At 41.2% G+C, this 13,275-nt stretch overlaps 1 protein-coding gene across 1 annotated transcript; it reads left to right on the forward strand.

Moving 5' to 3' along the window:
- Positions 1-557: 557 nt before the first annotated feature.
- Positions 558-1,211, forward strand: LOC147497991 (uncharacterized). Its single transcript, XM_086563090.1, has 2 exons — positions 558-761; positions 807-1,211. Exons 1-2 carry the CDS (start codon positions 558-560, stop codon positions 1,209-1,211), a joined length of 609 nt encoding a protein of 202 aa, XP_086419216.1.
- Positions 1,212-13,275: the final 12,064 nt, after the last annotated feature.

Consider the following 13,275-nt stretch of genomic DNA (forward strand, 5'->3'; position numbering starts at 1 on the left):
TTGAGGGAGAAGTTTTGAGTCTTTATCTCTGTTCATCTGACTACGGTATCAGTTCGGTATTGATACGTGTGGACGAAAAAAAGGTTGAGAAACCTGTATATTTCTTGAGCCGAACGCTCCTACCAGCAGAGACAAGGTACCCTAAACTCGAAATAGTTGCTTTAGCCTTTGTTTTTGCGGTGGAGAAATTACGACCATATTTCCAGTCCTACACTATCAGAGTAATCACAGAGTACAAGTTACGATCAGTTCAAGAAAGGTTGAACAGGTCAAGAAGGTTACCTAAATGGTCCGTGCAACTGTCAGAGTATGATACTATCTACGTCCCACGAATCTCAGAGAAGGGTTAGGCACTAGCAGAATTCTTGGGAGATTTCCTAATGACCTATCCTGGGTACGACTCAACAATCCCCAGTTCAGATGATTGTATCCTACCTGAAATCCCAAACACCCATCCAAACCTTTGGGAGCCGTGCTCTGGATGGCGACTATTTGTGGATGGATCTTCAAATGACAGAGGTGCAGGAGTTGGAGCTGTGTTAGTTACTCTTGACAACATGCGACTGGAGAAATCCATTCGGTTAGGTTGGAATGCCTCAAACAATGAGGCGGAGTATGAGGTGACACTTGCTGGCCTCACAATGGCTCTTAACCTGGGCCTAACACACCTCATAATTTTTAGTAACTCACAGCTAGTTATGTTTCAAGTTGATAGAGGTTATGAAGCCAGGGATGAACGAATGGCTAAATACCTGGAATTGGTAAGGGGTCTTTAGAGCAAATTCGAGAATATCCAGTTTTATCAGTTGCCTCGATCAGAAAATCGATACGCAGATGCTTTGGCATATGTCACCTCAATGTTGGGTAATAGCGAGTCTCGCTCCATCCCTATAGAGTTCCAAGACAAACTTAGCACCCAAGCACTCCCTGTTACAACAGTTTGTGTTATTCCAGCCACCACACCAAACTGGATGGATTCATACAAGTCTTACCTCAAGGATGGAACACTCCTGGAGGATAAGAACACAGCAAGGCATCTGCTTGCAAAGGTACCAAGATTCACCCTCATTAAAGATGATATTTACAAAAAGTCGTTTATGGGACCTCATCTCCGATGTCTCTCCCCAGACCTTACTGAACAGGTCATGCGAGAAGTTCATGAAGGAATTTGTGGCAACCACGCTAGGGGCAGAACACTCTCTCTCAATTAAGATCCTAAGGCAAGGGTACTTTTGGCCTTATATGCAAAAGGATGCAAAAGTTTTTGCTTGCAAATGTGAAAAGTGTCAACGATATGCTCCACTTATCTATGCTCCAGCAATAGAGTAGCACCCATTGGCTAATCCATGGCCATTCACACAGTGGGGAACTGATATTATGGTACCCTTACCACTTGCTCCCGACAATGTCTGATTCTTACTGGTCACGACGGATTACTTCACTAAGTGGATAGAAGCAGTTCCCCTTGTCTTCATTCGGGAATAGGAAGTCATAAAGTTCATTTGGAACAACATTGTTTGTAGGTTTGGCATTCCTAAATTTATCATCTCAGATAATGGGTAATAGTTTGCAAGTAGATTGGTCGTTGAACTCTGTGAGGTTTGACATTACCTATTTTTTCTCAACTCTAAGGTATCCACAAGGCAATGGCCAGGCTGAGGCCTCCAATAGGGTTATCTTGGATAACATGAAGTGAAAATTAGATGACGCATAGGGTTTATGGGTCGAGGAACTACCTAAGATCCTATGGGAATACCAAACTACACCCAAACGATCGATTGGTGAGTCCCCATTTTCACTGACCTACAGAACTGAAGCTATCATACCTCCCAAACTGGTAGCTCCCACTCAGAAGTCAGATGTTGTGCACACCCTGGACAATGAGGAATTATTATGCAGAGAAATGGATTTCCTAGATGAAAAGTGGGAAGGCGCCGCACTGCGCTTAGCTACAAACTAACATATTCTAAACAGATCATACGACAAGGGAGTCTGAATTCAAGCTTTCAAATCCGTCTATCTAGTTCTACGTGAGATCCCAGAGCATAGCGGCAAGCTTGGGCCCAATTAGGAAGGAGCATGCATCATCGGCAAGGTTGGGCAAACTGGTTTTTACTACCTATGTATTGTTGAAGGGGACGTTCTTGTCAAACCATGGAACACACACCACCTTCGCAAGTACTATCAGTAAATTGTTATTTCATGCTCCTTTATGCATTATTTATTCTCTCCAGTTATCAATAAAATTCCTCACCTTGAAATCAAATTTATTCCATGCTTCAATTCTTTATTTATTATCCACAATGGACTAAGTTTTTAGAGAATTATCTTCTCACTATATGTTCAAAAATATTATATGCCAATTTGCTTTGGAACCAGTGATACTGAGTTTGGGGAAGTTGAACTGTATGCCAGTCTTTAGGGAATCTAACCACACTAACTGTTCAGTAAACTGTATGCCAGTTTGACTTGGAACCAGAGATAGTGTTCTTAGGAGCCTGAACTGTATGCCAGTTTCTTGAGCTCTCATAACATCAAAAGTGGGGGTTGCTGGGAAGATCTGGGTTGGATCCAAATCCTAGCACCCAATCATTGGCCTGGATTTATATCGGCATGATTGCACTGAGGAAGACTCCCCCACTGTTGTTCTGGCGATAACCTATTTATTTTTTAAATAAACAGGACCTATCATTATTAAATATAGTGTTGCGCTCAAGGCACCCAGTTACTTTCGCAAAGACACATGGCTCCTCTAGGACGCTGTGCCTATATTACGATCGAACTTTTAGTTACGGTTAACTTAGACGGCTCCCATGATATCCTGATCAGATTCTGGCTATGCCTCATTTTAACATGTTTAGCCTATTAGGGCCACCTATTGTTGTTCCAAATGAACTTTAGGGGCATCAGGAGTAGAATATGCATAGTAGTACATGTCATTATATGTTATATAACATAGAACATTTTAAATGCATGCACTAGAAGAGCTACAAAGCTCAGTAAGTAAATAGTATGTGAGCAATATAGTTCAATATTACAAACCCATAGAAAAATTGTTTAAAAATAAATGTTTTCAATGTTTTCTAAATCATGAACTAAATAGCTAAGTCTTTACTTAGCCTATTGAGCAGGGGTGGAATCGAACTTCGGTTCAGCATCAGTACTTGCTGCTGCACCAACATCAAGAACTTCTGGACCACTCTCAGGAACTGACCGTTTGGTTGGACTGGCTGGAACGGTTGAAGGCTAAACAGAACATTCACCTGAAATAGGCACATGCAAAAAAGGAAGCTGAATGGGAGGCATGTCATCATCGGTGTATTCTTCAGAGGATGAGGAGGCATCGGGCATAAGTTCATTCTGAATCACTGAGATACTGGTATTTAGATAAGGAAATAAGATAAAAGGGTTGGTCACCCACCCCTGATCATCCACCTAAGAAACATACCCAGTAGCCTCAATAGCCTCCTCAAACTTAACTTGTTTGGCTGCATTGAAGGACTCTTCAGAAACATCAAGTACTCTCATAGGAAAATGAATGTCATTTTTAGTTGACCTTTTCTTTACCTCCTGCACCACTTTGGAATAGAACTCAGAGGTCTCTGCCAAGAGATCGCCATCTTTCTTTTCGGAACGTAGACGCTTCTCCTTGAGAGCCCTCTCATAGCCTGTCATGACTTCATTTGTATGAGTAATTGCTTGGCCAAGGGTTCTCATTTCAGTATTCCTATGGTGAAGCTCCCCCTGAACTTGATCATGCTTTGTTTGCAGAGTAGTGAATTAAGAACGCACTTCCTAGAATTTCACTTTCCAAGAAGCAGCCTCAGCAGCTCCCCTTTGAGCTTTGTCTAGAGAATTTTGGAGGTTGGCAATGGTCTCTCTCATGTTCTTGAAACCAGCATCTGACTTTTTCTCTCTGGCCAAAAGTTGGTCTACCTAGGTTTGCAGTTCCTAAGCCCTTTTCTCAGCATCCTCTCTTGCCCAGTTAAGCTCACCAGTGCCAATGTCATCGGCAGGTGTACTGGCAGAGGTCGCAAAGATCGGTTCTTTCATAGCTAAGAAGTTATTCACTAACTGAAAAAGAATACAGGATGTGTAAGTAAACATGAGAGAAACAAAACATTGTACGGAGAAGGAAACCTTACCTTGGCAAGATAAACAGCAGATCTGTGAAATGACAGATTCCAGACTACCAGCCATGTTGGCTTCATCTTTATCAACAGGAAGTCGTGCAACTTCCAGAACTCCGAACGTGATATCAACATCATTAACTGAGTGCTTGTTGGTGACGGGAAGCTCATCAATTCGGCCCCAACGCCTCATCTCCATGATCATCTCTGTTTCAGAAGAATCAGGAGATTGTGGCAAGAAGGGAATGTCGTTACTCAACCCCCTCCTATCTCCAAATCGAGGAGGGGGGAGAGCAACAGTTGTCTGAGTAACGCCCTTCCCCTTTCGATCATCGGGGAGGGAAGGATCAACAGTCAAAGGTACAAAGTCACCAGCCTGTTCAGAACCTATGGGAGGGTCTGGAACTGGTAGGGGTACAACTACTTTCTAAAAAGACTTACAATATTGGGGAATTGTCACAGGAACCTTAAAAAGTGTTTCTTCATTCATAGAGAGGGCAAAAATTCATTTTCTTACCAGAAGGGGCAACATCAGAATCAAGAGTAGGATCAACTCTCTTCAGTTTTGAATGATTGGACGCATGTACTTCCCTCTTAATATTGCTAGCAGCCAGAAGTTCATGAGGCAGTTCAAGGCCCCTCTCGCCAGTGATCACACAATCATCACTGACATCAGGCTCCTGAACTGAACCCGATGTAGCAACATCACTGGAGGTTGCCACAAAACTCTTTTCTTTGCGGCTTCCTCTCCTTCTAGTACTCAAAGAGGATTCATCCTAAACTGGAGGAGGAAGAAGTCCATCATCTTGATCCACAGGAGGAGGAAGTATTGTGCGCCCAAAATTCGCAGTATTTATCCCGAAAAGGGAAAAGCCGGGGCAAGTGTTAGCAGTTCTTAAGCAGACATGTTGAAATATTCAAAGAGATGGGTGGGGTTAGGAACTATCACCCAGGGCAACCTTTGATCCTTGGGGATCTTCTTGATGAAGTACACCATAGCAGCATCAGTTGCAGTTAATTGGTTCTAGGGGGAAGAGTCACCTAAGGAAGAATAGTAAAAGAACTCAGTCAAAAAACCTCTAATGATGATTGTAAAATTCACGAGAAAATAGACTTACTAGTTGGAGCATGAGTGTGTTTTCTAGGAATAGGAATCCCCACCGGCTCACCATCAGCATCTAGAGGATGAACATCCCACGCATCACCCAACACTCGAAGGTGGTGATCAGCCCAACCCTCGTCACTTTGATTTCCCTCGAAAAAGATGATGGGAGAATTCTTGTCTCTGGTCATGAGGTAGCATTAAGATTGGTCCCCGAATACGGTGGACCTCATAAAAATATCCAAACACCCAACGATTCAGAATGAATCCATTTCTCTTGGCCAGTATGGCAGAGTACATGACAGTTCTATAGAACAAGGGTGCTGTTTGACCCAGACCAAGATTAAAGTGAATCAGACATTCTCTTAATAGTGGGTAGAGGGGAAGAGTGATTTCAGCCCTAAGTTGACCGATTGTGATGAGCACTACTTCTTTGTAGGCTAACTCATCAGACAATCTCCCCCACTTAAGACCAATATTAGCAGGGATGTGAAATTTCTCTTAGATCAGTTCCAGGGAAGAAAGATCCCCGAAGTTTATAAGTGACCAGTTGGGATTCATGATTGGAAAAGAGAGAAAGTTTGGAGTTTTGGTTAAACCCTAACGGGAGATCAGGGGGTTCAGTATACAGGGAAAAGATAGTGGAAGAGATAATGAGGGCTCTTTCACCAGATCCTTTTTATACAGATATGATGGACGGTTACGATTAGTCCAAGCATTGCGTCTTTTCGGGATAGAACTGCCATCATTACCTTTTTCGGGAAATGGAGTGTCAGCTCGAGCCATCTCTTCAGAAGCCTTAATTAGTTGAGTACATAAGCAGTTCCAACAACTGTTTATGAAAAAGATTCTCACGCCAAAAGTAGTGTCACTTCAAGCACCCATGTGCTAGATTGCATGAAAGGGGGCATCTGTAAGGGGGATTTCCTGTCATTGATTAGATGACACGTGTATGGGAAATGACCCAGGACTATAGATGTCTAGAATGAAACGAGAACCACCAGATCAGTTTTATTTGTGAGTAAGTGATCTCGTGTTTATCACGAGGGTTTGGTATGCACATGCCAGACACGTGACTGACCGCCCCTAGGCATAACAATTCTCCAATTCGTTAGGAACTGATATGGACAGTTCCTGAACATAAGGAAACTGAAAAGGGCGATCTTTGAGGATGAAGAAGGAATCGTAATGACATATCTTAAGAGTTACCTTTTAGATATAATCTTCCCATATACGATGGGATATTGTGATCAACAAGGAAACCTACCTCTAATAAGATATGGTCTAGATTCAAACTTCCATAAGGAGAGGATTCCTAATAGGAAGGCAGAGTCCAAAGATGGAAGGGAGCACAAGCGGTGAGCTTAACCCTGACCCTAGGGCTCTCAAAGCTCTTCCTATATAAACCATAGGAATTCACTCTTAGGAACTACTCAAAATAAGGTTTGATTCTCCTAAATAAACAAGGAGATACGTAGGCAGCCGCCAGGAGGTTCAACCCTGAACTCTAAATAATCTCATCCCTTCTCTATCAAGAAAAAAACTAATGAATCACAAGATATAGAGGAGGATTAGGGGATACTCATAAAATCCCCTACACTAATCATTTTCATAGCTCATTCGCATAAATCGGACCGCAAACAAATCGGGAATCTTAGTTTTAAGTTTACGAGACAACAGGACATGATGGGTATTTCATAAAAGATGTGGGCATGGGCCAAAAATCTATTTTCCACCAAAACCCATGATATCTACACCCCACCGACCCTCCCATTTTACCACACACCTCGACCCAATTTCTTCATCTTCACCAAACAAAATCGTTCTGACCTAAATTGCACAGAGCGTGACCCACGCCCTTCATAACCTAAATCTAAGCGCGCCCTACACCTTCATCACCACCAACCTTTACAAGTTTTTTACAACACCTTCCCCTAATCCTCCCCTACTTATTTCTCTACTCGTATTTTAATTTCATCCACACCATGGCTAGACCAGTAAAAATCATGCCGGAATTCGCATTCAACGCGGAGATATTCCAGCTATTCTATGGTACTGAGGTGCGTGCTAGAGGGTGGGATCGAATGTGGTACTTTACTGAGGAGTACTACCATGAGAATTTGGTTTTAAAAATTTATCGGTTTAATAGAACAACTCCATCAAGGAGGCTATTTGTGATCTTGGATGGAGTTGAGATGGATGTGACGCACGAATTGATAACATCCATCACTGGGATTGCCGCGAAATAGGTCACCTTGACCTTACAAGGCTCCCAGTTCGAAGGAGTGCATCAACTGATGCTGGAAACGTTGCTAGAAGGCAGTTACAGTGGTCGTTCACATTGTGCCAGGCAACAGTCACTGAGGATCAACCAACTGGATGTGATGCAGTGGCTTGGGAAGAACATTTGTAGCACCACGAAGCCAAGTGACATGAATTTGTCATTCCTACATGTCCTTTGGATTTTGCATAATAGGAGGTATGGTTTTTGCCTCATTGATTTTCTGCGTGAAGAGTTTATGGCTATAGGCCAGACCACTGCACCCCTACCTATTTTAGTAACTAAGATTATGTTATCTTAGGGTTACGTGCCTGAGTTACCTAGGACTCATATTAAGCTTCACTTAAATGCCTAGGCATATAGTGAATGTGTCCAAAGGCATTGATCTCTGCATGAGGAGAGGGCTAGTGGTGTAGATTAGGATGAAGAGGATGAATATCCTACTTGTTTTGCTGGGAATGCTATGGATTGAGCTTCTTCTAATTTTTCAAGCTTTTCACTACTCCATAGCAGGATGTGTACGCTTTATGATAGCCAGAGAAATCAGTTCTGTTCGTGTGAACAGGCACTTGAGGGCGCGCGCATGAAATTGGCTTTGCTGAGAGCGCGCCCGCGCCCATGTCTATTTTTCGCAGTTTCTATCTACAGTAACTGCGAATCAAGTTTTTGGGATATAAACCAAAAACAAGGTTTTGAAAAACCAAGCCAAAAGAAGAGCCAACACAAGTCAAAAAATTGAAACCCAATTTTGAGAGCAGTCAAGATTGAGAGAAAACCTTTGTAGAGAGAAAAACCTGTAAAGAGAGAGGAGTGATCTAGTAAGGTGGAGAGACTTGAGAGGAGTGACTGTAATCTTCTTTCCCACGTTATAAAAGAATTAGCTCTTGTGGAAGTAGGTATTATTGGACGAGCCATGGTACATCTTTGTATTGTGGTATGCTCTATATTTTCTTTGCATTATTATTTGTTGTTAATAGTTGTTTAGAAAGTTGGGCATACTAGGCTAGTTGTAGTGGATATTTAGAATTTGTCTGGAGTACTAGTGCGTTCATATTACAAGTCATCTGTGTAGTGGGGATCGATTGGAATCGCTATTCCCTAACAAGTGGTATCAGAGCCAAGTTGGATTAACCTAGGTTGTTATCTGAATTTTGCTCGGAAGGTGTTTGACAAAATTCATGAGAGAAGATTTGAGTTTAAATAACTTGTAGAGATGGACCATTCAGTGAACACTCGCATGAATAGTTTGAGTAGAGCGAACTATACTATTTGGAAGGCCAAGATGGAAGACTTGCTTTATTGCAAGGACTTAGCACAACCCATTGAAAATGGAGGAGAAAAACCAGAAACAATCACTGCAACTGAGTGGAGCAAGCTTGATAGAAAAGCTATTGGGTACATTCGACAGTGAATTGACGGCAGTGTCTTCCACCATGTATCCCAAGAGACTACAACTTTTGGCTTGTGGAAGAAACTCGAAGACCTCTATAAAAGGAAGTCGGCTGGAAACAAAGTGTTACTCATTAAGAAGTTTGCCAACACGAAGTACAAAGAAGGTTCTTCAATGTCTGAGCATCTTAATGAAATATAGAATACCATCAATCAGTTACACTTGATGAAGATTGATATGGGTGACGAAGTTGAGGCTTTGTTACTATTAAACTCTCTACCCGACAGTTGTAAGACTTTAGCAGTTTCTCTTAATGGAGCCGCTAAGGATGGAGTTATTTCCATGGAGATGGCTACTGGGGCATTATTGAATGAGGAGACAAGAAGAGGTTCAAGAAGCAGCTCATCTCACTCAGAGATCCTTGTCACATAGAAGTGAGGGAGAGGTAAAAGCAGAAAACCATCTCATTCTAGAGGTGATGATAGAAGCAAATCTGGCGGTGAAGCTAGAACTCCTAAGGTAGAGAGACAATATTATTATTGTGCCACCAAGGGTCACTTCAGGTATAAGTGCAAAACACTAAAGAGGGATGAGAAGAATAATTGTGTACATAAAAGACATGGTAAAGAGGAATGGAAACACAGGCAGAGATACTATCGCACTAGTCGACGATGGTCTAGTGGGAATTGTTTCAGAATGTGGTGTGTGCTGTCTTAGTACCGCATGCTAGGATACAGAGTGGCTGATAGATACAGGAGCATCCTATTACGTCACACCGCACAGGGGATTCTTCACTACCTACTGCTGTGGTGAATTTGGTGAGGTAAAGATGGATAACAATGGAGTCTCAAAGATTGTAGGCATTGGTGATGTTCATGTAGAAACCAATGTCAGCTACACCTTGACACTCAAGAATGTAAGACATGTCCCTGACATTCGGCTAAACCTGATTTCTGCTGCGAAGTTAGATGATGATGGCTTTCTAAACTCGTTTGGTAACATGATATGGAAACTGAGTAGAGGTTCCATTGTAACAGCCAAAGGGAAGAAAACTTGCTCTCTTTACAAGACACAGGCTAGTTTGTATAAAACAGAAGTAAATGCGGTAGAAGAAGAAGTTTCCTCCGAGCTATAACATAAGAGACTATGCCATATGGGAGAAAAAGGCATGGAAGTTCTTGCCAAGCAAAAGGACTTGCCAGACATCAAAGGTACATATTTAAATAGATGTAGTCACTATTTAGTAGGAAAGTGATAGGTATTTGACCAACCTAAATAAACAGGTTAATTACCTCCTATTACTATTATTACTTACAAGCACACAAGGTCTATTGTAGTAGGTGTGCGAGAACAAGGTCGAACCCACAGAGATTGCGTGTTGGGTATAATTGAATATTAAAATACTACTTAACCTAATTCGAACAATATTGTTTTAATGGAATAGTAATTATTAACTAAAGGTAGTTAAACTATGAAAATAATAAAACTATTAAGGGAGAGAATACTAAGGCATTCGAATCCACCCTAGACTGTTGTAAGTTATCCTAATTCAATTAATTCAAAGTTCTCCTTTTATTACGAGTAACACGAGGGAAAGGTAACCCTAGGTTTCTCAAAGATGTGAACGTTGAGCTCTTATATAATCTATATATTGGTTTGATTGAATTTCAGCAAACGAGAATATAAACTCCTAGAAAAAATCGTCTTCTTACAGCACGACTTCTCACAAGTTTACGTAAACGATAAAATTAATGCTTTGATAAGAACAAAATATTAATCCAACTATTAATTAGTCAAGTCATGACATAACATGCAAGATATAATCAATGAAGGTAAACCACTAATATCAATATGAAAACAATCAATGAATTTTTAAGTTCCGAGAACAATGGATCAACTAAACAATATAAACCTACACAAGTCTAGGGCTTCCTCTAAGCCCTAGCTTGGATTTAGCTACACATAATCATAATAATACAAAAACCAAAGTAAGAGATAGACAAACTCATTGTCACGATGAGTTTGTTTCTTCCTTGCTCCAAGCTTCTATCTTTTTCTTCGAATCGCTTCGGTGTTGCTCCAAACCTCAACCCCACTCAAGATATCACCTGTTTATAGTGTGGGTTGAGTCTCTCTCTACTTCACTTTTGAGTTTCCTCTCTTCTTCTTCTCTTTCTCTCTTTACTCCACTATTTCTTTTTCTATCTTCTATGTTCCCGAGAGCTCCCTCTGTCTCTTCGTTTTGCTTTCTATATATAAAGGCTTTGATTAGGGCATGCAAGCTTTGGAACTTCTTTAGAAAGCTTCCTTTTGTGTTTTAATCAGATTTGGAACTATCCAAATCGAGTTCAAGCGGTGGAGATAAGCTGCGAAGGGTGCTGTGAAAAACACTGTAATTCTGCGATTTTAGAAGGGGGTGCGGGCGCGCTCTGACCTCTTGACAACAATACCTCAACTTTTTGCAATAGCTTTATAATGTCATACACATGTTATTTCATATCTCGTTTTGTGTAGTCTCTTTGTAATCAAGACATGAGAATCTCATAACTCCATAAAGGCCTCAGTCTCAACCCGTTTCTTCGTATTTGCGTTGCTTTCTATAAAACCAAGGAAATAGACTAATCAAAGGAAATTATATTAATTAACTAGACAATATAACATATATATGGGCATACATGTGTAGTATTTATGTGCTTATCAGAAATCAACACAGGGTGTCTTTCCAAAGATTCCCATCTCACAGAAAGGACAATGTCCTTGAGCTAGTTCACACTGACTTAAAGTCCTATAGGGGAGCTTTGTACTTCTTGACTTTGATTGATGATGCGTCAAGAAAGATATAAGCATATAGTTTGAAGACCAAGGATGACGCACTTGGCGTGTTCAAGATTTTCCATAGCATGGTGGAAAGAGAGACAGGGAAATCTTTGAAGTGTATTCACTCAGATAATGGGAGTGAGTATATAGGGCTGGTTGAAGAGTATTGCAAGAGTCATGGGATTTGTCATAAGCAGACCGTTCCCAAGACACCGCAACAAAATGGTATAGCCGAAAGGATGAATTGTACCATTGTAGAGAGGATGAGATGCATGCTATCTCACTTTAAGTTACTTAGAAGTTACTGGGTAGAAGTAATGCGTACCGCCGTGCATGTGATCAACCTATCAGCCTCAAAGCCTCTGAATAGTGATTATCCAAAGAGAGTATGGTCAGGTAGAGATGTTGATTATGGATACTTGAGGGTATTTGGGTGCAGGGCATTTGTTCATATTCCCAAAGATGGGAGATCCAAGCTTGATGACAAAGCCAAGCAGTGCATTTTTCTGGGTTATGGGGATAAGAAGTTTGGCTACAAACTCTATGATCTGATTAACAAGAAGGTAATCCGAAGTCGAGATATTATGTTCTTGGAAAACCAAACCATAGCAGACTTTGAGGATGGTGAGAAGCTAGAAGCTTTCACTAATGATCTTGTTGATTCAGAACCAGAAGTCCCTATTATGGAATGTGCAGAAGGCATTGAGAATGCAGAGAACCATGGGTTTGAAGCTCATGATGATGATCCTATTGCTCATGATGGGATAAAACCTATTGATATAGAAGATGCATATGAAGTACATGAACCACCACTTGAGCAAGCAGAAGTGCATCCTCCTGAGGCACAAAAAAATGGGGAAAGGAGGTTCGACAGAGAGAGACAAGCTTCAACCAGGTATCCACCACATACATATGTTTTACTATCTGATGGTGGAGAACCTATGTACTATCAAGAGGCTCTTGAAGGTACATACAAAGAGAAGTGGTTGAAGGCCATGCATGATGAGATGGATTCTTTTCATAAGAATCACATTTATGAGTTAGTTGAGAAACCGAAAGGAAGAAAAATTCTCAATAATAAGTGTATTTGGAAAGTCAAGCATGAGGAGAATAATCCACACCCAAGGCACAAAGCTCACCTTTTTGTGAAGGGTTTCGGTAAAAGGAAAGGTATTGACTTTGATGAAATTTTCTCTCCTGTAGTTAAGATGACTTCTATCAGGGTGGTATTGGGTCTGACCGCAAGTATGAACCTAGAGGTTGAGCAACTAGATGTCAAGACAACCTTTCTTCATGGAGACCTTGAAGAAGATGTCTATATAGACCAGCCAAAAGGGTTTGAGGTCAAAGGCAAGGAGCACCTAGTATGCAAGCTGATAAAGAGTTTGTATGGGTTGAAGCAAACACCGAGACAGTGGTATATAAAGTTTGATTCCTTTATGGTGAAGCAAGGATACAAGAAGTCTGCTTCCGATCAGTGTGTGTTTGTTCAGAAATTTCTAGACGGGGATTTCATAGTGCTCTTGTTGTATGTGGATGATATGTTGATAGTTGG

The sequence above is a fragment of the Coptis chinensis genome, chromosome 5 (assembly GCF_015680905.1).
Source record: "Coptis chinensis isolate HL-2020 chromosome 5, ASM1568090v1, whole genome shotgun sequence".
Lineage (NCBI taxonomy): Eukaryota > Viridiplantae > Streptophyta > Magnoliopsida > Ranunculales > Ranunculaceae > Coptis > Coptis chinensis.